Source organism: Schistocerca cancellata, chromosome 6 (genome assembly GCF_023864275.1).
Source record: "Schistocerca cancellata isolate TAMUIC-IGC-003103 chromosome 6, iqSchCanc2.1, whole genome shotgun sequence".
NCBI lineage: Eukaryota > Metazoa > Arthropoda > Insecta > Orthoptera > Acrididae > Schistocerca > Schistocerca cancellata.
The window spans coordinates 53,774,019-53,801,827 of NC_064631.1; the positions used below are offsets into that span (position 1 = coordinate 53,774,019).

Consider the following 27,809-nt stretch of genomic DNA (forward strand, 5'->3'; position numbering starts at 1 on the left):
GCATTTGTTTGGGTGGACTCCAGCTAAGCAATGCAAAAACGAAATTGCAAATACCTGCTGAAACACCGGACAAAATATGCTCGACGAGTCATCGTGGATACCCGGCTCAACCTTAGGCATGTTGAAGTCTGAAGTGAATTTCAGCAGCATGCAGCACATTTTTCCCTCTTTAACAAGGAATCCTCAGACAGCACGCTGTCGAAGCGAAACACTGGAGTCGGTTGTTTTGGAAGTACCGCTTGTGGTCACGTACTTACTTTACTTTACTTTACTTACTTTCCGTGACCAGGCGAGAACATCTGAACTTTCTTCCTCCACTATTCTGTAACCTTAATGGCCTCGTCATTGCACAAAAAGAGGTCTTCTTCTGTGAAAACTAATTTATCCGTGGGCACTTCAGCAAATGTTCAATCGTCTGTGGTTCACAACATTCACGCTGGTCATCTTCAGAGTAGAGGCCACTTAACCATGTTTAGATTGCATTTTGCGACTTCTGTTCTTAAACTATCAGTACTCTCCATGCACTACACTGTATTTTCTGTCCTTGCGTGATTTCCTCTTCGGGGCGCAGGTTTGTACATTCACATTCAGAGAAAAAAGAACGCCTTTGTTACGTGGTACTTACTGGAATTAAGGAAAACATGAAAGGGAGGACATACCAATATAAGTTTTTCACACAACCTGTTTATTTAACAATATATAACCATAAAATTTTCTTTAACAAAATGAACAAGTTTGCAAAATTCTTTTGACCTTTACCCTTAACTTGAATAATCTTCTGCAAAGGAAATCTGAAGTGCTGTATTGCAACACAGCAAGCAATATGACAATGGTTACTAGACGGCCGGACCTGCAGCCCGCCCGTTATCAGGTGAAACAGCGGTGGTTACTACCGCACTGAAAACAGCCTGTCTTATTAAATGCCCTTCTGCAACACATGAAAACTATATAAGCACCATTGATGACTGGAGTGATTCAGTTACTCAATACAGATGATGTAACTTTTAATTTGAAAGGTGTATGTCGAAAAGTTTGGGGTTAAGATGCGCGCCTGTGATTAAAGGCTAAACAGATTAGGAAACAATATGACACTGATAAGGCTTACTTCAATGCAACCAACATCTTAATTTCAATTGGCAACCAAGGTGCGACTGGATCCCAACCCGTTCCTTCTGACAATTTTATTTTGACTTAAGGCTTGGATTGTTTGGAGGAAGAGACCAAACTGCCAGGTCATCGGTCTCGTCGGATTGGGGAAGGACGGGGAAGGAAGCCGGCCGTGCCCTTTCAAAGGAACCATCCCGGCATTTACCTGGAGCGATTTAGAGAAATCACGGAAAACCTAAATCAGGATGGCCGGACGCGGGATTGAACCGTCGTCCTCCCGAATGCGAGTCCAGTGTGCTAACCACTGCGCCACCCAGCTCGGTTTTGACTAAAGCCCTGGTGATAGTTGGCTGTTAATATTTTCAAAGTTAAACTGATTGCCAGTCATTAAGATCGCTCTGAAGGAACGTCTTAAAACATTACTTGTGAACACTTTGCAACAGAACTCACTCAGCGGAACCACAAGATCGAGCTAAAATACACCAATAATAATCCGGTCTTTCAAACACAGCAACGAAAAACTTAGTAGAACAGGTTGTTCAGATTATAACTAATGAAATGCAGTTTCAATTCAAGAATTGAACCGGTTAACATCTAACTTTAACTACAAGGTCGATCTTTTGTCTGACGGCAACCTGTGCCTTAGTACTACTTGCCCGTCTGTATTTACGACCAGCAGCCGATTCATTAGAACATTAACCATCGGGTACAAAACAGAAAGGAAAGGCAATATAATAGCGGGACAAATTTTCAAACGACAACTAGTGTCTTAGTGCAATACTACGACCTATATTTACTACCAAAGAGCCGACCGAGTAAAACTCTGAGGGTCGGGTACAGACCAGAAAATAATGAGGGCAGGTAGACAACGACACAAATCACCACGAGGATTACAGAATGTTACTCCCCTTTATCAGCGAGCAGTTCCATGGATCCACGGTGCGTCGCATCGTTACTGAGCGGTGCCGATGAAAGCCAGGTAGAAGAGAGCACTCTGGCCATGAGCGTTCGTCGGACACGAATGTTGCCAACCAACCGACGGGATGTCGGCCAGCTGCTTGTAGTCGACGCTGACCCCGGTGAAGTACTCCGGTATCTTCGCTCTGCGCAGGCCCTCCTTGCGCAGCTCTTGGCGTCGGCCGCTCGGACCTCGTGACCACCTCTTGTTGCGACGCTTCAGCCAACCCCAGAACTTGGCGCCTCCCTCTCAGGCCAGCGAACTCCGTATATATATTGGCAAGCAAAGACCTTCTAAGATCCCTCCAAAACCCAGGCGATCATTGTAGGCAAAACCACCCCTTCCTTCCGCCTCCTTGATTTCTATCTCACCGTCTATGGCCGTCCTATCGCCCTCACTCCCACCCTTAAGTACCTTGGCGCCACCCTCGACCGTCGCCTCTCTGGACTCCACATCTCCGGACAATCCAAGCCAAGGCACATTCCCGACTCCGTCTCCTCAAGCTCCTTTCCGGCCGTACGTGGGGTCTGGACCCCTCCACACCTATAAATCCCTCATCCGCCCTATCCTTTGTTACGCCCATCCAGCCTGGATCTCTGCCCCCCCTACCTTTTATAAATCCCTCCAAATCCTTGAACGCCATGCTCTCTGCCTTGCCTATCGCATCCGTCTCCCCTCCCCCACGCGGATCTTGTATGATCTCATTCCCTTCCCCCACCTCCTCCTTTTCCTTGAAAGGATACGGATCCTGTACACCTCCCGTAAACTTGATCCTCCTCACCCGCTCGTATCCCCGATCCTCTTCCACCCCCGTCCGCTGCCGCGCGCCGGCCAGTGTGGCCATGCGGTTAAAGGCGCTTCAGTCTGGAACCGCGCGACCGCTACGGTCGCAGGTTCGAATCCTGCCTCGGGCATGGATGTGTGTGATGTCCTTAGGTTAGTTAGGTTTAAGTAGTTCTAAGTTCTAGGGGACTGATGACCTCAGATGTTAAGTCCCATAGTGCTCAGAGCCATTTGAACCATTTGAACCCACTGCCGCGCCTGTATTCCCACGTCCCACCCGGTCTCCATCTCTCCACTCTCCTTACCCTCTCCCAAGGTGGCTTCCGCCAGCTCCCCCTCCCTGATGATGTCCTCCTCCCCTCCATCTACCCCTCCTATCAACTTTGGCCCTGCCCCACCCCCCACTTCCGGTGTCCTTTCCTTTCGGCACCCTCCCTCCCTTCTCTTCTCTTCTCTTCCCTTCTCTTTCCTTTTCACCCGTCCCCTCCCTCCACCCCTCTTCCCCCGGGCTTCCCCTCCCCCTTCCTCCCTCCCCCCTATCTCCCCTGCCCGTGGCATCTCTGCTCTCCCCTCTCGCTCTCCCACTCCCCTTCCTCCTCTTCCTCTCTTGGCAGGTCCCCGGACTCGCACACGCTTAGTGAACATTCGCGCGCCTGAGATCATCGCCCTCTGTTTAGTGTCTGTGCCGTCGTGTTTGTGACTCAGTGTTTTTCGCCGTCCACGCTCCTTCGTTCGCATGTGTCGTCTAACTCGTCAGTGTCTGTGCACAGTGCCGACAGTTTTCTTGTTTGTTCGTCGAGTGTGAACGGCTTCATGTTTTTTAATTCCTATTGTATCTACTGTTTTTTTTTAACCACCAGTCTGTTACTTTTCTGTCTTCCTTTTATCTTTTATTGTACTGCTTATGGCTGAAGAGCGGAGCAAAATTTTCCGCTGCCAGCCCACCTTGTATGAGGTGCAAAATCACAATAAAGAAAAAAAAAAGACCTTCTAAGGAAACAATCCACAGATACTGGCAATGGGGTCGCAAGAGGGATAGTGGATACTACACCTGAGCCAGAACAGTCTACTAACTCAATGGCGCCAAGGCTCAACCGTGAAAGACTAGAGAAATGATTAGCATTTCAGTCAACTCGGTTCAGCGTGATTCCCGCTGCATAGTAGATAGAGGGTCTGTGATGGACCCTGATAATTTGTTCCATGCGTGATGGCATCGACGCGTATAAGCCGTGAATGGCGTCCTGCGGTATATCCATCTATGCTGCGTTCATCTGCTTCCAAAGTACGTATGTGGTGGTTGACATTGGGTGATAGTGCTGCACCCGTAGTTTCACAATATACCGCACAGTTTCAATTTGTAACAAGTCTGGTGATCTGGCGGGCGAGGGCAAAAGGCTGACATTCTCTGACACAAAGAAGGCACGTGTTCGTGGAGCGAGATGGAGTCGTGCACTGTCATGTTGAAAAATGGCGACTAGGGTGTTGTGCAGAAAGGATATGCCTACGGGACGCAGGATGTCATTCACGTTGGTCCTACCTGACACCGTGCCCTAGACAGGCGCCAACTATGATTTGTGGTTATACCCAATAGCACCCTAATCCATAAGGCCTTGAGTAGGTGCTGTACGTCTTGCGGGAATGCAGTCACTGTGATGTCGCTCCTCCTGTCTGCGTCGAAAAAAGTTGTGGCCGTCATTTTAAAACAGAACAAAACCTGGATTCGTCCGAGAACACTGTCTGATACCATTCTTGTCCCCCGTGACGTCATTCCATACGGTATTGCCGCCTAGCATGCTTCTGCCCATTTATCAAAGGTTGCTGAAGGAGAGAACGACGCGCAAGTAACCCATAGCGTAAGAAAAGGCAATGGACTGTCACCCATCATAGTACACGAAGTGTTACACTGTTCCACTGTTGTGCCAGAACCGAGGGGGATGCAGATCTGTTCCGTAATGCCATTCGGATGAGGTCTCGATCTTCGCTGGGGGTGGTCTGTGGCGGGGGGGGGGGGGTGCGAAATGAGCCATATTGTGTTGTATGGACTTCCGTAAACCATTCTGCATGCACCTGTTGCACTGGCGAAGTTCTTCGTCCCACACTAACAGCACTTTCTCGGATGGATGCGTCACATTCCCTCATGCCAATAATTGACCCTCTTTCTAATCACTCATCTGACGATACGGTTCGCGCATAAGTTTGCGAGGCATGATGCACGTCTTCTCGAGTCATACTGATCCATTGCCTTCGGTATATGGCGACAACGATAGCCGCAGGCACATTTTATCGGTTGGTGGTGTTGCGCCATGATATCGATGTTGACCTTTAAAACACGCGGGCAGACATGGTTCAAATGCTAATCATTTCATACTAATGTACATGTCCTGTGAATATGAACGCCCTCACTCTAGTCATTCAAGGTGTTCTGTTTTTCCTGAACACGAATTTATCATGCAGAGAGTCGAACCATGAAGATAGACAGCGTGGTCTGGGGTCGGCCTTCTAAGATACTGCCCCTTCTGTTAAGCTCTCCCTTGACTTGAGACGAGTTGGAACTGTATGGTTGTTATACATTCAGTGCAGTAAGTCGATTTACTTCTTTTTTCGATTCTATTACACTGGCCACTTTGCGTCTGATATTTGATGATGCTATGGCCACAACTGGGACAGCTTTAGGCCTCAGGCATCAGGTGACAATCCTGACAGTCTCACTGAATCTGACGCCTACTTCTTTGCAGTGGATAGACACCTCCCGTACTGGTGAAGCTTACTCTCTGGCTGAGTCCCACTGCTGAAAACTGAAAAAATTCAGGTTGTGTTTCCCATGCAAAACTGGTCGCCTTGAATATAACACTGTTCCTGCACGTATTTTTTTCCTTACAGATCAGCTCAGTATTTTTTAAACCACAGTGTACTGTTTAGGGTGACTCCCAAGTATTTTGGTTTGGTGCACTATTGCAGGCCAGCCTCCTTCCCTCCTATTACCAACTGTCTCGAGGCTTCTGCTAAGCATGTATATCAGGTCGCAGGTGATTTTCTTCATAGTAGTTCCCCAAGGTAAGTAAAGCCTGTGTCAGTTTCCTTTCAGCCTCTTCACATGTTCTTCCTTGAGTATCAAACGCAGTGTCGTCTGATCATACAATGTAAGCTTTCACGGCCGGTATTGTCTTCACTTAAAACTTCCGGGCTGATAGGCCGTGGTCGAAGTATAAAACACTCTCCTGACGTTTCGTCTCCGACTGCGGGAGACATCCTCGGAGGTAAAGCGGCGAACTGCGAAGAGAACTCGACGAAGCGCTGATTATATAGGCAGTACAGAGGGCGCCACAGTCGATCACGTGGCGTCGGCTATGAGATTGTCTCTGGTAATGCCAACATTCTCGATTGAAAGTAATCGATCGTCACGCTTGCGGTGCAACGCTGACATCCAAATTTTATCCAGTTTAACACCTTCGTCTTTCCTGTTAAAATTTTTACGATGTTTATCAATCTCGATAGCCTCTCTATACAAGCGTGCATAATAATGCGAGGTTTTTGATATGACGCTCGTCTCGCTGAATTTTATTTCATGATCACCTTCCTGGTAAACATGTTCCGCTACGGCCGATTTATCCGTGTGACCCAGGCGGCAATTCCTCTTATGTTCAACAAGACGGGTGTTCACACTTCTCTTTGTGGTACCGATGTAAACCTGTCCACAACTACAAGGAATTTTATATACCCCCGGTGTAGCCAAAGGGTCTCGTGCATCTTTTGCCGACCTTAAAAATTCTTTTATTTTCCTGGTGGGTCTGAAAATAGTTTCCACCCCATACTTGCCTAAAACTTTCCCAATGCGGTCTGTGACCTTACTAATGAACGGAAGAAAAACACCCGTCTTGTTGAACATAAGAGGAATTGCCGCCTGGGTCACACGGATAAATCGGCCGTAGCGGAACATGTTTACCAGGAAGGTGATCGTGAAATAAAATTCAGCGAGACGAGCGTCATATCAAAAACCTCGCATTATTATGCACGCTTGTATAGAGAGGCTATCGAGATTGATAAACATCGTAATAATTTTAACAGGAAAGACGAAGGTGTTAAACTGGATAAAATTTGGATGTCAGCGTTGCACCGCAAGCGTGACGATCGATTACTTTCAATCGAGAATGTTGGCATTACCAAGGACAATCTCATAGCCGACGCCACGTGATCGACTGTGGCGCCCTCTGTACTGCCTATATAATCAGCGCTTCGTCGAGTTCTCTTCGCAGTTCGCCGCTTTACCTCCGAGGATGTCTCCAGCAGTCGGAGACGAAACGTCAGGAGAGTGTTTTATACTTCGACCACGGCCTATCAGCCCGGAAGTTTTAAGTGGAGGCAGTGTCGTCTGCATGTATGAATGTCTCTATTTCCAGGTGGTGTGGTTGCTCATTTGCGTACTTATTGCACAAAATAGAGTAAAATCACGCCCCTATGGCAATGTATTCTTTTGGTTTCTCCATCGACTTTTATTCCCTTGGAGGGTTACGTAGGATCTTTGATTTTGCAACATGCCTCTTAATATGTAAGTCAGTCAAATGCCCTTTGTCATTTCGTAGTCGTTGATGGTTCACTGTATTACACATAGCAGGAAGTGCAACAAACCCATCTTCAATGTGTTATAAGATTTAATATTTGACTACAACACGCATTGCCTGGTCTAAATCCAGCTTGTTCAAGGATAAATTTTGTATCGATTCTTGGTGTTACTCGTGACGGAATTAATCTTTCAAATAACTTATGTACATCATATGTTAAGGAAATAGAAAATTTTATGGCTCATTTGGCTCTTTCAGATGATTCAAATGGCTCTGAGCACTATGGGACTTAATTTCTGAGGTCATCAGTCCCATAGAACGTAGAACTACTTAAACCTAACTAACGTAAGGACATCACACACATCCATGCCTGAGGCAGGATTCGAACCTGCAACCGCAGCGGTCTCGCGGTTCCAGACTGTATTGCCTAGAACCGCTCGGCTACTCCGGCCGGCATTTGGCTCTTTGCCTGGCTTTAGTAATCTACTACTTGTGCTTACCTCCACAGTTTAGGAATCTGAAATGTTTCAAAACATCTGTTCAGCATCCTCACTAGCCATTCACGAGTTTTTGGACCATACAGCTTTCTTCGTTCCGTTCGTATGTCATCACGGCCTACAATACGGGAACCTGGTGTAACGGCTGTAGATTGCGATCCTCTAGTCGTTTTTGTTACAGGGCTGAAACTGGAATTTTAATGACTTTCAGTATCGCCCTAGTAGCTGTCATGTAAGAGTGTGCATCTTTTGAGGCCAAAGTCATTTTAAAAAATCGTCTCTCTCTCTCTCTCTCTCTCTCTCTCTCTCTCTCTCTCTCTCTCTCTCTCTCTCTCGTGTGTGATGATGATGTTTGGTTTGTGGGCGCTCAACTGCGTGGTTATCAGCGCCCGTACAATTTCCCAATCTTTGCTCAGTCCAATTTCGCCACTTTCCTGGATGATGATGAAATGATGAGGACAACACAAACACCCAGTCATCTCGAGGCAGGTGAAAATCCCTGACCCCGCCGGGAATCGAACCCGAGACCCCGTGCTCGGGAAGCGAGAACGCTACCGCGAGACCACGAGCGGCGGACGATCTCTCTCGTGTGTGTGTGTGTGTGTGTGTGTGTGTGTGTGTGTGTGTGTGTGTGTGTGTGTGTGTGTGTGTGTGTGTGTGGTACTATTTTTACTAGAAATGACGTTGTCACATACCGAGAATAATTTTATAGAAATTGTAGTTTGCTCTTTCATTTAAAACACGTTGGGGTTGAAAGTCTCGGATTTCATGCTGCTTTTTATCTTCGGTAATTAGGATGCGTAAGCACAAAATTTATCAAATTCGGATGTTTCTTTCCTTCAATTTTAATTCAAAGTTTCCTTGCCATTTTTGAATTTCGTACTGTAATATTTCTTTTACTGTTAGTTTTAATTAAACCTTTCATAAATGCCGAAAATTTAGAATCCATACTGTGTATTTGTTTTCTTTACCATCAGCTATACTGATACATCATGTATGAGTCTTATGCGATGAATGGTGATTTCATTCACTTTGACATGTTTTTCCTTTTCGATGAAAAAACATTGAAAATGGTGGCGATATAGGTCTGTACCCTGGTCTTACCCTTTTCCAATTTTGGCTGTAGTATCATCTCGACAACTTTCCTCATTATAAGGACTGGGGAAATATTTAACTGCATATTATCGTGACCAAAATATCGATCACTAACGGCGCTCACATTTCAAAATAGTTCTAGTCATTTCAGTGGCTTTAGAAACTGGGTTACTTGGGTTACACGTGATACAACTCCGACTTCCTTGTGAAGAATTTTCATTCAGCTGAGTGTGTGCCAATTTGAAACTTTACGCCATATTAAAGCTGTGTGTCGGACTGGGAATCAAACCACAGATCTTAGCTTTTCGCAAGCAAATGCTCTACTGAGTGAGCTATCCAGGCAAGATTCACAAACAACGGAAACAGCTCTACTTCCACACCGGTATCTCATCTCCTACTGCCCAAACTTCACAGTAGTTCTTCTGCGTACCTTGTGGGAGCATCACTCCTAGCACAAAAGATCTTTCACAGAAACGGCTCAGCCACAGCTTAAACCTAGGAGAAATATTTCCAGACAGGACTTTCTCTCTGCAGCGGAGACAGGTACTAGCAAAAGTAAAGCTGTGAACAGTGAGTCGTGCCAGTACAGCTCAGTCGGGAGAGCATATGAGGTATGTGAGAAAACTGAGAGCAACTTTTTGTCTACCAAAGATTTTATTAATTTTTTTTGAAACAACGATATTGTCGCCTTCAAAGTAGTTTCCTTCATCAGGTATACACCGGCGGTGTCGTTGTTCCCAGCGTTGGCAGCAGCGCTGAAAGGGTCAACATGTCGGTCATGTTATTTTGAACGTTCTCGAGAGTCCCAAAATGACGTCCTTTTAAGACATTTCTCAGAAATGTTACAAGAAATCAGATGAGGTGAACAGTGGAGCTGTGGAACACCAGGAATTCCTTTTGAGGAGAAAAATTCCGTGTTCGAAGGTGGCCGCCTGATATGGGGCGTTGCGGTGATGTTGCACCCTCTTCTCTGCATTGTCTGGTCTCATTCCATTCTCCCTTTTCCCTAGCTTTCCAAGGGCACCTTTGTCAAACCCTTGGTTGACAGTTTTTCCTGACCGAACAAATTCTTTATGCAGGATATCGCATCTGTCCAAAACGTAAATCAGCGTTGCTTTGGAATCAGATTTCCTCGTTGGAGCTTTGTTTTTATACCGAGAAGACGTCAGTGTGCCACTTCTCACTTCCCCACTTTGTCTCAGGACCCAGGATTCACTACGTGTGACCACATGATTGAGCCATTCGTGGTCATTGCAAATCCTCTCCAGAAGATCCAACACACTCGATTCTTCCATTATCCTTCTGCTCATCAGAGATTTTTCAGCATCATTTTGGTACAAACGATTCCCATGGGCTAAACCTCGGTGATGATGTGATGTACAGTGAAACTGCTCAACTAGTCCCCATCATCCTTAGTGTTAAACGTCAATCTGATCTCACAAGAGCACGCACACTTTCGACATTTTTCGTCGGCTTTCGAAGTTGAAGGTCAAAATGAGCGGGGTTCAGCTTCGGACGTGTTCTCGGCCTCCCAAAATTGGTTCGTGCCAGCGAAAAGCTTGTGCTCTTGATAAGGCCTGTTTCAATTTCTAAAAAGCACACACTCAAGAATCGCCCAAGTTTAATACAGAAATTTCTAACAAAACTTTACTCTTAATTCCGCCGATCCATTTACGCAACACTTTGAAAAAAAAAAAACTTCATTGATGGCGCTATCAAGAATCCCGTGATGATAGTAGGGAGCTGAAACTCGGACTGAACACCTAGAAGCGATGAACACAGCAGTCTACACTAGAGATGGGGGATCCGCTCTTGAACTGATTCATAGAGTTGAATCTTTCAAAGGAGTGAACAATCAGTGATTCAGAAAAAAAGAACGTTTCCCACAGGAGAGAGAGAGAGAGAGAGAGAGAGAGAGAGAGAGAGAGAGAGAGAGAGAGAGAGAGAAAGAGACAGAGCATATCAGCAGCGCTTCTGCTGGTCACAGCACAGTGCGTGCCACACAACACAGCCAGCGCCGGCCTCTGCCCTGCTTCTACCTTGGCTGCCTGCATTGTGCAGTGCCCCATCGGATTTTGTTTCACATATGCCGTGCCGTCTCTGTGCGTCATCTACCGCGTGCAGTGTCTGGCGCAGCTTAACTTCGCATCGCACTCTGTCCTCTGTCGGCGATCGTTTCAGTCGCACGTCCTGCCCTCTGGGCAGTTCATGCGAGCAACAGGACAGAGAGCCACCTAGCGGATAGCATAGGAACTACTTGCAACAACCTGCTCGCAAGGGAACGGATGATTTGTCTCGGAGCGGGTGAGTTCACCGCTCCCCCCACCCTCGGAACTCGCCCGCTCAACGCTCACCCCACCGTTCTCGACTCTAGACAGAGCGTTAAGCAAAGCAACTCCGGTGTCACTCTGGTCTCTGCGGTCTTAGCTCACGCAGTAATACAGCTCGCGGCTCGACCTGCTCGACTCAGTGCTTCTGCATCGGAGTTCGTCTCTACTGGATATTGTTCTTTGTAGTAATACCGCTATGTATATTACATTATTATGTTATGTATACATCATTTGTTTTTATTTTATTTTTATTTGTTTAAACTGATCAGATTAGGTTCCTGACGACTCCTCTTACTATAGGATTTTTATTATGGACACTCGAATTTACGCTTTAATTACGAGCGAACCGATAAACGTATCGCAAAATGTGATACACCAATATTTTCCTTGTTTTATTCTGCGTAAGGCTATATGCAGCACTTTCATTTTACAGTCAAATTTATATTTTTTTTTCTTATTCTGGTACGGATTTTGCTATTTTAGGCGTCTTCGGAAGGAAACGTTCATTTTAAAAATATATGGCTTGCGATGTATTTGTATGAGGTTAATGAAATTTTAATACGTTATAGCCAAATATATTGTTAATGTAAATCTCAAGTTACAAAATTTTCCGATCACCCAAAAAACCACGATAGTGCAAAATAAATCAATAATCAAAAACTTTGTCATATCGTGGAAATTTCAATAAACAACACAAAATTCTTGCTCATTATCTGTGTTACTTCAAAATAGGATCAAATAAGATCAAAATACAGGTATAGTACTGGAATAAACCAAGTTTAAAGGGCAATGTGCCTTCCATTTATTTTCTATCATAAATGAGTGGTGAGTCATGAAAAAGATCTAATTCATTTCAGGGAGTGAACAGTTCTGATCCGATCTCTGAAAAGAACAGTTTTGCCCATCTCTAGTCTACACAAGTAGAACGACACAGTGTTGTCAGATCGTTCGCTGTCTTTCCAGTCTCATCACTCTTCTCACACACCTCATATGCCAGAAAAAGGCAAAGTTTCCCCGGTTCGAGACTCGGTTCGGCACACAGTATTAATCTTCCAGAACATTACAGTTAAAATTAGGTATTTGTGGAGAGCACAGCCTCCAGATGCTTAATAAACGTAAATATGGTCCGTAGTAGGCTGTAATGTGATGTTTATTTAATTGTGCAACTAGCTACAAATTTCCACTAAGCGTCATTGTTAAGCACATTTGTAACGTCTGTATTTCATATCATTTTCACTCTTAATTACAAGTAAAAAGCAGCTATATTCCGTCACCAAGCGAGGGTGGCGCAGTGGCTAGCACTCTGGACTCGTATTCGGGGGGGGGGGGGGGGGGTTCAAACCCGCGTCCAGCCATCCTGATTTAGGTTTTCGGTGATTTCTCTAGATCGCTTCAGGCAAATGCAGGGATGGTTTCTTTGAAAGGTCACGGCAGACATTGTTCCCCAGTCCGATGAGATTGATGACCTCGCTGTTTGGTGTCCTCCTCTAAATCAAACAACCAACCATACTCCGTCATTTTACGATAGGATCCACAATGCAGTTGAAAAAGTGTCACTGTAGTGTGGATTCTTGTGTAGGATGGCGGAATATGGCTACTTTTTACATGTAATTAAGAGTCATTTCAAATTGACGTGAAATACAGATGTTACAAATGTGCTTGACAATGGCGCTTAGTCGAAATTAACTAATCGCACGATTAAACAAACATCACAGTACAAAAAAAATGGTTCAAATGGCTCTGAGCACTATGGGACTTAACTTCTGAGGTCTAGGGGTAGAACTTGGAACTACTTAAACCTAACTAACCTAACGACGTCACTCACATCCATGCCCGAGGAAGGATTCGAACCTACGACCGTAGCGGTCGCGCGGTTCCAGACTGTAGCGCCTAGAACCGCTCGGCCACCCTGACAGGCCATCGCATTACAGCTTAGTACGGATCATGTTTGCATTTATTACACATTTATGTTAGTTCGTTACTAATGTACAACAAGCAGAATTACACTCCTGCAAATGGAAAAAAGAACACATTGACACCGGTGTGTCAGACCCACCATACTTGCTCCGGACACTGCGAGAGGGCTGTACAAGCAATGATCACACGCACGGCACAGCGGACACACCAGGAACCGCGGTGTTGGCCGTCGAATGGCGCTAGCTGCGCAGCATTTGTGCACCGCCGCCGTCAGTGTCAGCCAGTTTGCCGTGGCATACGGAGCTCCATCGCAGTCTTTAACACTGGTAGCATGCCGCGACAGCGTGGACGTGAACCGTATGTGCAGTTGACGGACTTTGAGCGAGGGCGTATAGTGGGCATGCGGGAGGCCGGGTGGACGTACCGCCGAATTGCACAACATGTGGGGCGTGAGGTCTCCACAGTACATCGATGTTGTCGCCAGTGGTCGGCGGAAGGTGCACGTGCCCGTCGACCTGGGACCGGACCGCAGCGACGCACGGATGCACGCCAAGACCGTAGGATCCTACGCAGTGCCGTAGGGGACCGCACCGCCACTTCCCAGCAAATTAGGGACACTATTGCTCCTGGGGTATCGGCGAGGACCATTCGCAACCGTCTCCATGAAGCTGGGCTACGGTCCTGCACACCGTTAGGCCGTCTTCCGCTCACGCCCCAACATCGTGCAGCCCGCCTCCAGTGGTGTCGCGACAGGCGTGAATGGAGGGACGAATGGATACATGTCGTCTTCAGCGATGAGAGTCGCTTCTGCCTTGGTGCCAATGATGGTCGTATGCGTGTTTGGCGCCGTGCAGGTGAGCGCCACAATCAGGACTGCATACGACCGAGGCACACAGGGCCAACACCCGGCATCATGGTGTGGGGAGCGATTTCCTACACTGGCCGTGCACCACTGGTGATCGTCGAGGGGACACTGAATAGTGCACGGTACATCCAAACCGTCATCGAACCCATCGTTCTACCATTCCTAGACCGGCAAGGGAACTTGCTGTTCCAACAGGACAATGCACGTCCGCATGTATCCCGTGCCACCCAACGTGCTCTAGAAGGTGTAAGTCAACTACCCTGGCCAGCAAGATCTCCGGATCTGTCCCCCATTGAGCATGTTTGGGACTGGATGAAGCGTCGTCTCACGCGGTCTGCACGTCCAACACGAACGCTGGTCCAACTGAGGCGCCAGGTGGAAATGGCATGGCAAGCCGTTCCGCAGGACTACATCCAGCATCTCTACGATCGTCTCCATGGGAGAATAGCAGCCTGCATTGCTGCGAAAGGTGGATATACACTGTACTAGTGCCGACATTGTGCATGCTCTGTTGCCTGTGTCTATGTGCCTGTGGTTCTGTCAGTGTGATCATGTGATGTATCTGACCCCAGGAATGTGTCAATAAAGTTTCCCCTTCCTGGGACAATGAATTCACGGTGTTCTTATTTCAATTTCCAGGAGTGTAGTTCTTTTCGCAGATAACACCAGTATTTTAATCACTCCCAGTATACAGACAGAAATGGGAGAAATGGTGAACAAAGTTCTCAAAAATATCATTGACTGGTTTTCTGCAAATGGTCTCACCCTGAATTTCACAAAGACACACAATATTCAGTTCAGCACCCCTAGGCATAACACATGGTGATGAAATAATAAATAGGGTGAAAACTTCAAAATTCTTAGGTGTCCATATTGATGAGAAATTAAAGTGGGAAAAACCACATTTTTGGAACTCCTAAAACAACGTAGTTCGGCCACATTTGCACTTAGAACCATAGCAAATTTTGGGGAGAGAGAAATCAGTAAGCTGACATATTTTGCTTACTTATGTTCTGGGTTAACTCATCTTTATGAAATGAGGTCTTCATTGCTCAAAAATGTTCTGTAAGAATATTATGTTGTGCTCACCCGCGATCATGGTATAGACATCTGTTTAAGTAGTTGGGCATTCTGACTTCTGCTTCACAGTACATTTATTCCCTCATGAAGTTCATTGTAAATAGTCCACTACAGTTGAAAAGGAACAATGGTGTACGTAATTACAATACTAGAAGAAAAAAATGACATTCATTACTCAGCATTAAAGTTGCCTCTGGCACAGAAAGGGATGCACAACGCTGTAACCAAAAATTTTGACCACTTACGCAGTGATACAAAATGTCTGACAGCAAGATAAAATTTGAAAATAAATTGAAAAAGTTTCTCCTTGACAACATCTTCTATTTTGTTGAAGAATTTCTGTGTTTGTAATGTGTAACAAAGGTGGTGGGTAGAAATTGTTAATTCCATCTGTATATCTTGTTTTCATTACGGGAAAATATATTGTGATGTTTATAGTACAAATAGATGTACAAATTAATCTGCAATATGCACGTAAAATGACCAGTTCCTTATCATGACGATTTATCGTTCAAAATGGTCCACGGAACGAGAAACTAACTCGGTCCACTGTGCCTATAGCGCAAGTCAGTTTTACTGGAACAAGTGATACCTACTTAAAGAGCCGTATCTGCGTGCACTTACCTTTTATGTGGGCACGTTCCGCAGACTCCATCTACACGGAACGCTACATGGGGCTGCCCACGCCGCAGGACAACGAGGCGGGCTACAACGGCAGCGACGTGACGCGGCTGGCGGGGCAGTTCACCAACAAGACGTACTTCCTGATCCACGGCACGGCGGACGACAACGTCCACTACCAGCACTCCATGATGCTGGCGCGAGCCCTCGAGGACGCGGGCGTTCTCTTCAGGCAGCAGGTGGGTCACCAGTTCCCGCTCCCACCCCAGCTCGCTCACCTACAGGTGTTTGGGGGGACCGGGGGAATATTGACAACTTAAGTGGTTTTGTACATCGTGTATTGAACCGGGGACCTAGAAACGACAGAGAGGCTACATCCCCGCCGTAGCCCTCAGTCGTTCACAACCCCACAACAGGTTACAGTAGTCCACTCACCTCACCACCGCGCCACACACCGAACCCAGCGTTATTGTGCGGTTCAGCCCCCAGTGGACACAGTCCCCCCCCCCCCCCCCCCCAGGGAATGTCTTATACCAGACGAGTGTAGCCCCAAATGTTTGCGTGGTAGAGTAATAATGCTGTTTTGTACGTGGAAAAAAAATGGTGCAACTGACCCTTAACATAGATAAATGTAATGTATTGCGAATACTTAGCAAGAAGGATCCTTTATTGTATGATTATATGATAGCGGAACAAACACTAGTAGCAGTTACTTCTGTAAAATATCTGGGAGTATGCGTGCGGAACGATATGAAGTGGAATGATCACATAAAATTAATTGTTGGTAAGGCGGGTACCAGGTTGAGATTCATTGGGAGAGTCCTTAGAAAATGTAGTCCATCAACAAAGGAGGTGGCTTACAAACCTGTACTTGAGTATTGCTCATCAGTGTGGGATCCGTACCAGATCGGGTTGACGGAGGAGATAGAGAAGATCCAAAGAAGAGCGGCGCGTTTCGTCACAGGGTTATTTGGTAGCCGTGATAGCGCCACGGAGATGTTTAGCAAACTCAAGTGGCAGACTGTGCAAGAGAGGCGCTCTGCATCGCGTTGTAGCTTGCTCGCCAAGTTTCGAGAGGGTGCACTTCTGGATGAGGTTTCGAATATATTGCTTCACCCTACTTATACCTCCCGAGGAGATCACGAATGTAAAATTAGAGAGATTCGAGCGCGCACGGAGGCTTTCAGACAGTCGTTCTTCCCGCGACCCATACGCGACTGGAACAGAAAAGGGAGGTAATGACAGTGGCACGTAAAGTGCCCTCCGCCACACACCGTTGGGTGGCTTGCGGAGTATAAATGTAGATGTAGTAGATGTAGATTGTTCTCTTTCATGGGCATTCTGAGAGCTCTAGTAGTACAAACTTTGTAGAACAGCAAAGGAGAGCTTCTAAGAAGCACTCAGTTGAATTGGCTGTCAGTGAAACCACGACAATTCAGATCAGTCAGGACAAAGTCCTCGGAAATGATGCAAACAAAAGACACCTCATAACTCTGTTATCTGTAAAACTTAAGGTTCACATGGCTCTGAGCACTATGGGACTTAACATCTGTGGCCATCAGTCCCCTAGAACTTAGAACTACTTAAACCTAACTAACCTAAGGACATCACACACATCCATGCCCGAGGCAGGATTCGAACCTGCGACCGTGGCGGTAGCGCGGTTCCAGACTGAAGCGCCTAGAACCGCTCGGCCACACTGGCCGGCGCGTACGTGGAGACAGTGTTTGTGCAGCAATGGCTGACGTAGTGTAACTGAGGGGGAATAAGGGGAACCAGCCCGCATTCGCCGACGCAGATGGAAAACCGCCTTGAAGACCATCCACAGACTGGCCGGCACACCGGACCTCGACATTAAACCGCCGGGCGGATTCGTGCCGGGGACCGGCACTCCTTCCCGCTCGGAAAGCAGCGCGTAAGACCGCGCGGCTGGCTGGGCGGGCCACTTCAGGGCTTTGTCATCTTGTTTGGGAATCTGTTACTTCCATGAAAAATTCACCGCACCCAGTGCGACCCAGGAAATGATACACGGGTAATTCTACAAAAAAAATAAAAATTAAAAGAAACACATCGAAAAACGGGAAACTTCGAGGCTATATACGTGAACATTTTCTTAAGGGGGTCGTTCATGAAATTCACATACTACTTGACCACGCGGAAAAGCCCAGTGGTCAGCATACTAGACTCACATTTGAGAGGACGGCAGTTCAAACTCGCGTCCAACCATCTTGATTTAGTTTTTCGCATAAGACAAATGCTGGGAGGTTCCTTCGAAAGGGCGCGGCCGCTCTCCTTCCCCATCCTTCCCTAACCCGAGCTCCTCGTTGTCGACGGAATGTTAAACACAAATCTGCTCCCTGACATATTATACTACAGACCATTAAAATTGCTATACCAAGAAGAAATGCAGATGATAAACGGGTATTAATTGGACAAATACATTATACTAGAACTGACGTGTGATTACATTTTCACGCAGTTTGGGTGCATAAATCCTGAGAAATCAGTACCCAGAACAAACGCCTGGGCATTGAGTCAAACAGTGCTTGGATGTCGTGGACAGGTACAGAGCTAGCTGCCCATGCAGTTTCAACACGATACCACAGTTCATCAAGAGTAGTGACTGGCGTATTATGACGAGCCAGTATCTCGGCCACCATTGACCAGACGTTTTCAATTGTTGAGATATCTGGAGAATGTGCTGGCCAGGGCAGCAGTCGAACATTTTCTGTATCCAGAGAGGCCCGTACAGGACCTACAACATGCGGTCGTGCATAATCCTGCTGAAATGTAGGGTTTCGCAGGGATCGAATGAAGGGTAGAGCCACGGGTCGTAACACATCTGTAACGTAACGTTCACTGCTTAAAGTGCCGTTAATGCAAACAAGAGGTGACCGAGACGTGTAACCAATGGCACCCCATACCATCACGCCGAGTGATACGCCAGTATGGCGATGACGAATACACGCTTCCAATGTGCGTTCACCTCGATGTCGCGAAACACCGATGCGACCTTTGACGCTGTAAACAGAACCTGGATTCATCCGAAAAAATGACGTTTTGCCATTCGTGCATCCAGGTTCGTCGTTGAGTACACCATCGCAGGCGCTCCTGTCTGTGATGCAGCATCAAGGGTAACCGCAGCCATGGTCTTCGAGCTGATAGTTCATGCTGCTGTAAACGTCGTCGAACTGTTTGTGGAGATGGTTGTTGTGTTGCAAACGTACCCATCTGTTGACTCAGGGATCGAGACGTGGCTGCACGATCCGTTACAGCCATGCGGATAAGATGCCTATCATCTCGACTGCTAGTGATACGAGGCCGTTGGGATCCAGCACGGCGTTCCGTATTACCCTCCTGAACCCACCGATTCCATATTCTGCTAACAGTCATTGGATCTCGACCAACGCGAGCAGCAATGTCGCGATACGATAAACCGCAATCGCGATAGGCTACAATCCGGCCTTTATCAAAGTCGTATATGTTATGGTACGCATTTCTCCTCCTTACACGAGGCATCACAACAACGTTTCACCAGGCAACGCCGGTCAGCTGCTGTTATGAGAAATCGGTTGGAAACTTTCCTCATGTCAGCAAGTTGTAGGTGTCGCCACCGGCGCCAACCTTGTGTGAATGCTCTGTAAAGCTAATCATTTGCATATCACAGCATCTTCTTCCTGTCGGTTAAATTTCGCGTCTGTAGAACGTCATCTTGGTGGTGTAGCAATTTTAATGGCCAGTAGTGTATTTGAAAGATGCACCGAATCTACTATTTTGAAGATAAGACAATACAAAGCACAGGGTGGTCAGAAACTGACGTTACAAACTTCTAGGACTTTTGGAGGGGACTGAGTACATAATATTTTGAGTAGGAGACCATATGCGGAAACGTGCCGTTTCCGTGCTGCACCCGTTGCAAAGCATGTTTGCTAGCTGGGTTTGCAACAAGGTAGGCATGGTGCAGGTTGCTTATGTCTGACTGCCTGATGTTATTTGACGCCTAACTCTGTGATCTGGTTCGAGTCCCGCTGACGTGTCTGTGAGTGTTGGGGGTGGTATGGATGTAGTTGTTGATCATCGACAACACATCACATGGTGCTGGGAGCAATATCTATTGCACGCGCGATGCATCGTATACTATAGTCCGTTCCACGAAAGATGTCAGTTCGCACATGGCGAGGCACGGACGAGGATTGCACTGTTAACGATTCCAAGCGGCAGTTGCCGTACGCACGTATGCGGGATTTCCGCTTGAAGAAAGCGTATATCCCGTAATTTATTCCTCTCCCTTACTTACGCGGAATGTTTCACTCACCACCACCACCGTCAGAGATGTCAACTCGCAGCATGCGAAATAAAAATTCACTAAACAAGTTGCTACGATCACGTTTAATGGTCGTATTAGCGATGGTATTCAGAGCAGAGCGCTCAGAACACTACTGAATGAATGCTCATGGCTGTCGGAGAACGAGTGACGTAGGGGCGCAGGTCTAAGCTCGACCACAATCGTTCGTGACTCCAACTACGGTTGACGGGTTCCCTTCAACGTGATACAGTACGGCCTCTTTGAAATCAGCTTTGCGGCGGCTCCTTGGAGCACCTGTCACGCCTGCTGACTGACAAGGTACCCCTCACTCGAAGCCGTTGCGTAATTGTGATTCGAAGGATACGTTATATGGTCGGACGTTGTGCATAATGATCTGGATAAAGGTGACGAGCGGCGCATCCATTACAGCAAGCTTCGCCTCCATACAGAAGGACCATGTCAGTGTATTCTGCAAACGTGTACTCAACCATATTGCTCTAACGCTCACAGACACGTAAATGAGGCTTGAGCCAGGTAAGAGATGTAGAACAGATGTCAAATGACATCAGCCGATCCGACGTAAGCACAACCCACAATGACTAACCTCTTACAAACCTACCTAACAAGAATGTTTTCGAATGGCTGTAGCACAGAAATGGTACCTCTCTGGACTGGATTTCTGTTCAAAATACAGGGCTATTACAACTGATTGAAGCGATTTCATAAATTTACTGTAGCTCCATTCATTGATATATGGTCACGACACACTACAGATACGTAGAAAAACTCATAAAGTTTTGTTCGGCTGAAGCCGCACTTCAGGTTTCTGCCGCCAGAGCGCTCGAGAGCGCAGTGAGACAAAATGGCGACAGAAGCCGAGAAAGCGTATGTCGTGCTTGAAATGCACTCACATCAGTCAGTCATAACAGTGCAACGACACTTCAGGACGAAGTTCAACAAAGATCCACCAACTGATAACTCCATTCGGCGATGGTATGCGCAGTTTAAAGCTTCTGGATGCCTCTGTAAGGGGAAATCAACGGGTCGGCCTGCAGTGAGCGAAGAAACGGTTGAACGCGTGCGGGCAAGTTTTACGCGAAGCCCGCGGAAGTCGACGAATAAAGCAAGCAGGGAGCTAAACGTACCACAGCCGACGGCTTGGAAAATCTTACGGAAAAGGCTAAAGCACAAGCCTTACCGTTTACAATTGCTACAAACCGATGGATCGGTCGTGGTGGAGATCATGATCAGCAATTCATGTCATGGCCTCCAAGCTCTCCCGACTTAACCCCATGCGATTTCTTTCTGTGGGGTTATGTGAAAGATTCAGTGTTTAAACCTCCTCTACCAAGAAACGTGCCAGAACTGCGAGCTCGCATCAACAATGCTTTCGAACTCATTGATGGGGACATGCTGCGCCGAGTGTGAGAGGAACTTGATTATCGGCTTGATGTCTGCCGAATCACTAAAGGGGCACATATCGAACATTTGTGAATGCCTAAAAAACCTTTTTGAGTTTTTGTATGTGTGTGCAAGGCATTGTGAAAATATCTCAAATAATAAAGTTATTGTAGATCTGTGAAATCGCTTCAATCATTTGTAATAACCCTGTATTATGTACTCACTCCCCTCTACAAGTCCTAGAAGTTCTCAACGGGAATTTCCAAAAATCCTGTATATTTAGCTTTATGTGGCCCTGCACGTCAAGGCGACTCGAGGGGTGCTGTCAACCGCTTCCTGGTATTAAGTAAACGCACTTTTAATGTGTTAGCTTTTCAACTTCTCAATTTTAATTACGACGCTCTGCTTGTTGCGGGTAACAGTACTTCAAGATGGCTTAGTCTCCCTCCGTCCCATACAAAAGCTTAAAAGTTTTACTGACGTTTGAGTATTTCATACTGACTGTCATGAGCATAGATTATTAGCATTGGTATCTGTTACTTATCATAATATGGATTCTCCAATTCCTACCTTGTAGATGTACGCCTGAAGATGTGATCTGAACTCACGAAACCGGTCTTATTCCTGTAAAAGTTCATATACAGCTGAAAGTTTTTTACTTCAGAAACACGGATTACTTCAGCGGCAGTTGTCCTGCACCGAAAACTATTTTTATGGAATTTAAAATTTTCTTACAAAAATAAAATGTGTACCTTTTTCCCAGTGCCTATTCAAGAGATTTCTACAAAGTTTCTCTGTTTACTGTCTTTGCCTATCTAAGCTTCCCTCATGAAGTTTTCTGAATATATCGAATAGGAGAATTTTAATAAATTATAATTCTGTAAGTATAACATAAATTCATGTAAAATTCCAAGCACTGTTCCCTATATCTCAAATTATGCCCAAAATTTCCTCTTGAGACGATATTTATTGGGTTTATAGAAATAAGAGTACAAAATTTCATAATTCTAGCCCTCATAGATTCTAAAAAAAAGGCATATAAACTTCGAAAAACAATTTTCAAGATGTAGAATTTAAAGTTCAACCTAACTTTTTATTTCATGTCTTCAGAAGACCCTCTTTGCCTTAAAGGCTTCTCTCCTGGTTTCTTCTTTTCTACCTTCGTTCCTTTACCAGGTCTTCAACTGATTTTTCAGCTGCAGAGAGGCGCTGTAAATCTATTCTTCTCAACAGGTCTTGAGTGAAATTTCCTATCTTAAGGCCCATTCTCTCTAATACATTCATCTTCCCTACATTCTCACCATTAAATACAAGAACTGTGTCATAAGTTGCAATTCTGACAACTGTAGCAGATTATAATGTGCCAAAAGAAGAATTTCTTCTTCATTAACAAAGCAACTGGTTTATTATTGTTGCTAAGATAAGGAACAGAGTCGCAGACAATCTATAAAACCAGAGTATGTATCACACCCTTCTGTATGTATCTTGTGCAAAAAGGTGGGCGTGGCAGGAAGGTTGCGTCACACATTTAATCATTTTTCAGGCGCTTCCGACGTGATTTCATCATTGAAACTTTGGGATGAGTTTTACTGATAAATAATAACTAAACTGAAAATTTAGATTTTCGGTCAATTTCATGAATTTCCCCCCTGAAGTCTGCAACATGTTTGTATTGCCCCACTTAACTAAGTAATATCGACACCTGTAAAGGCTAATATCAGCAGTATGAAATAAACACAGAATAAAATACCTGTTAAAAGAAAGTAATACATTTTGTTATGTCAACTTATATTGAAATATGTACGCAGCAAGTTTTTCGAAAATGATGTCCTATTAGGAAAAAATAAGAGTTCAGGCTTTTTTGGAACATCGTGATGCTCGTTGATGATTTCCTTTATTTTAGAATAAATTGTTTTTAAGCCACAAACCCAGTCTCCACTCACCATTTTGGGAATTTTATTGAAACTGTGCTTAAGGCCTAGTTTTTCGGCATGTCATTGGCAATTTGCCGCAAATCAACCACGGAAGTGTCATAGAATAATTTCACTAATGTAATCACGTGGTTGACTAGTTCATGTTTTTGTTTAGTAGTAAAATCGTATCTTCTCTCCAGAGAAGGTATAGTATCTGAATCTCATTTTAATCGATCATGAAGTGTAATGCTTTGTATGTTCGGCCCCTCTGTTACACTTCACTAAACCTCATGCCAGTTTTAGGGTTTCTTCAGCCCATTTAGCCGTCCCTCATTTTCTATCTCTTGTCGTCGCAATCTGAAATATACAGGATGGTCAACTGATAGTGACCGGGCCAAATATCTCACGAAATAAGCATCAAACGAAAAAACTACAAAGAACGAATCTCGTCTAGCTTGAAGGGGGAAACCAGATGGCGCTATGGTTGGCCCGCAAGATGGCGCTGCCATAGCTCAAATGGATATCAACTGCGCTTTTTTTTTAAATAGGAACCCCGATTTTTTATTACATATTCGTGCAGTACGTAAAGAAATATGAAGGTTTTAGATGGACCACGGTTTTCGCTTTGTGATAGATGGCGCTGTAATAGTCACAAGCATATAAGTACGTGGTATCACGTAACATTCCGCCAGTGCGGACGGTGTTTGCTTCGTGATACATTACCCGTGTTAAAATGGAGGGTTTACCAATTGCGGAAAAGGTCGATATCGTGTTGATGTATGGCTATTGTGATCAAAATGCGCAACGGGCGTGAGCTATGTATGCTGCTCGATATCCTGGACGACATCATCCAAGTGTCCGGACCGTTCGCTGTATAGGTACGTTATATAAGGAAACAGGAAGTGTTCAGCCACATGTGAAACGTCAACCACGACCTGCAACAAATGATGATACCCAAGTAAGTGTTTTAGCTGCTGTCGCGGCTAATCCGTACATCAGTAGCAGACAAATTGCGTGAGAATCGGGAATCTCAAAAACGCCGGTGTTGAGAATGCTAAATCAACATCGATTGCACCCGTACCATATTTCTATGCACCAGGAATTGCATGGCGACGACTTTGAACGTCGTGTTCAGTTCTGCCACTGGGCACAAGAGAGATTACGGGACGATGACAGATTTTTTGCACGCGTTCTATTTAGCGACGAAGCGTCATTCACCAACAGCGGTAACGTAAACCGGTATAATATGCACTATTGGGCAACGGAAAATCCACGATGGCTGCGACAAGTGGAACATCAGCGACCTTGGCAGGTTAATGTATGGTGCGACATTATGGGAGGAAGGATAATTGGCCCCCATTTTATCGATGGCAATCTGAATGGTGCAATGTATGATGATTCCCTACGTAATGTTCTAGCGATGTTACTACAAGATGTTTCACTGCGTGACAGAATGGCGATGTACTTCCAACATGATGGATTTCCGGCACATAGCGGTATTGAATAGCATATTTCATGACAGGTGGATTGGTCGTCCATGCAGCATACCATGGCCCGCACATTCGCCGGATCTGACGTCGCCGGATTTCTTTCTGTGGGGAAAGCTGAAGTATATTTGCTATCGTGATCCACCGACAACGCCTGACAACATGCGTTAGCGCATTGTCAATGCATGTGCGAACATTACGGAAGGCGAACTACTCGCTGTTCAGAGGAATGTCGTTACATTTATTGCCAAATGTATTGAGGTTCACGGACATCATTTTTAGCATTTATTTCATTAATGTGGTATTTACACGTAAACACGCTGTGACAGCATGCGTTCTCATAAATAATAAGTTCACAAAGGTACATGTATCATATTGGAACAACCTGAATAAAATGCTCAAATATACCCACGTTCTGTATTTTAATTTTAAAAACCTACCTGTTACCAACTGTTCGTCTAAAATTGTGACTACTACAGCGCCTCTGTCACAAAGCGAAAAAAGTGGTCCAACTAAAACATTCATATTTCTTTACCTACTACACGAATATGTAATAAAAATGGGGGTTCCTATTTTAAAAAACGCAGATGATATCCGTTTGACCAATGGCAGCACCACCTAGCGGGCCAACCATAGCGCCATCTGTTTTCCCCCTTCAAGCTAGACGAGTTTCGTTCTTTGTAGTTCTTTCGTTTGACGCTTACTTCGTGAGATATTTGGTGCGGTCACTATCAATGGACCACCCTATATATAAGACCTTACTTTAGTGCAAACAAATTCTCTTGTGAACTTTAGAAACCACAAAAATAATTTCGACACACAGTCGACGTTGCTCCATATTAGCCTGTCGGTATTACTCCTCTCAGGCATCATGATGGACAGCAGAGTTTAATAGTTTTGCTAATTCTCCAAACGTTACAAAACCCATACCAAAAGAACATACTACCTACTTACATCATAGTTATTTCAGTTAAAATACTATTGACATGCTTCACTTTAGGGATAAAGCGGAAATAACACCAAACTTCAATAAAAATTAGTTTTTAGTGCCACAATAAGACTGTCGCTTACCAGAACTCGACACCTCTGCACCCTACTTCTGGGGTCGTCAGCTGTGGTGCAGTACTATCTGCCACTGTGTACCTATCTTGGCCTCAGAGTCGACTTCAGTGGACCCTCAAATTTTGTGAACTGTATCGAGGTTTGTGTTAACACTGTTACATTGTTTAAGTAATACCACGCCTCGCTGCGTGGCATTGGGGAGACTTCATCTCATACTAGTAAAGGTCCAAGGGACTCCAGTAGATAATGTTACGCGCAGTTTAGATATCTTCTCCTGGCCGCGTCTGTTGGTTCATCCTGTTCACTGTTGTGGCCACTAGAACCAGTTGCACCCTGGAAATCGGAGTGGTGGTGAGGATGGAGAGGGTGAGGGTTCCATTTAACCTCCAGATGGCGGGTCAATCTTCGTGTAGTATTAGTACTGGGTGGTTATAATTAAAGTGCAGCTACTCACAGAGGTCAAGTGCAGGCTGTAACTGTAGTATGGTAGCGAAATTCGATAGTATGCTACTGCGCTAATGCGGAATGGATTTCTTCTGGGAAAAAATTGGTTCCAGTTTTGTCAGCCAGGTGCAAATGTGGCGCTGTACACTTTGTATGACGGTATGACATCCACACTGTCGTTTGACAAGCCATAATGTGAGTGGACAGAATAGCTATAGAGAACAGACATCGTGCGCCGTTAGTGAAACTGTTTTGTATGAAGGGTAGCAACTATATTGCCGCATTGAGAGAGTATCGCTGAGTGAAAGATCTGAGGAGAGGATTGGCGTCATTAAGGGGCTCCGGAACGCCCTATACTTGCAATGTTAAAATAACGCTTATAAATTACATCTTTCCTCACAAAGTATTTGAGGTAGGAAGTTGAACTTTTTACAGATTATTTATTGGAATATGGGCTACAACTTAACACAGGGATTTTACAAAATTTTAGTTCAGTTATTAAAGATGATTTTTTTCAATTGTAATGAAAATTCACAACATTTTTTGCAATTTTTTATTTATATATTCAAAAATATACAGTTTTTTGGAAAAAGGCTGTGTTAAATTATGCAGAAGGTACTGTGTAACATTTACTGAAAGTTTGAAACAAATATGTTTGGAAGTTTGTTAGAAAACATGTAATTAGTATGAGAAAATAAAAGTTTTGGGAATCGAGCGACAAAGATTGGATTAACTTTCTAGTGCATTCCAGGTCCATAGGATGGATTATCTTCATCCTCTGCAAACTCCTCCTCCAGCTTCCTCTTGCTCCTCCTCCTGTTTACTCTTGCTTGTATTTCTAGACTCTTTACAGCCCTGTCTGCAGCCCGAAGGCGTTCCTTGTCTAAAGCAAGCATCGCTCGTACCATGTTAGAACCTACCTTCATTCCCATATTTCTAAATACCTTGCACCTTACAATGTTGCCATCATTGAAAGTCGCAACAGCATCATACACACCAAAGCGAAGTGTTTCTATTCCAACAAATACAGTCTTGGGGATTCTCGACCATATAACACTATTTACACTTTCATTGGGGTTTTGAGTTTTTCCGTGAATACACTTTTTCAACAGTTCAGGTGCTGCTAAGTCTCTGAAAATAGGTTTTATCACCTCCATTATTGCATGAGGCAGACTATGCTTATGAGTGTACACTTCACCAGTTAGCAATCCTTTGTTATATTTACACCAACTGTCTTCTTCTTTGGGACACAAGCTATGTTGGGGATTTTCATCGGTTGAAGAAGTATGAAAAAAAAGAGCCCAAACAGCCTTCTTCATTTCGTCGACACTTTGGATTTCTAATTTCTAATAACTTTACTTTTACTCATTATTATACTTCAACA

At 45.2% G+C, this 27,809-nt stretch overlaps 1 protein-coding gene across 2 annotated transcripts in view; it reads left to right on the top strand.

The window, feature by feature from the left end:
* The window catches only part of LOC126191448 (venom dipeptidyl peptidase 4-like), a 362,149-nt gene that overhangs the window by 324,538 nt on the left and 9,802 nt on the right, over positions 1–27,809 (top strand). For both annotated transcript variants that reach the window (XM_049932327.1, XM_049932328.1), the window contains one exon: positions 15,840–16,051. In XM_049932327.1, the coding sequence (XP_049788284.1) occupies positions 15,840–16,051 (212 nt within the window). The remainder of the gene's footprint in view (positions 1–15,839; positions 16,052–27,809) is intronic.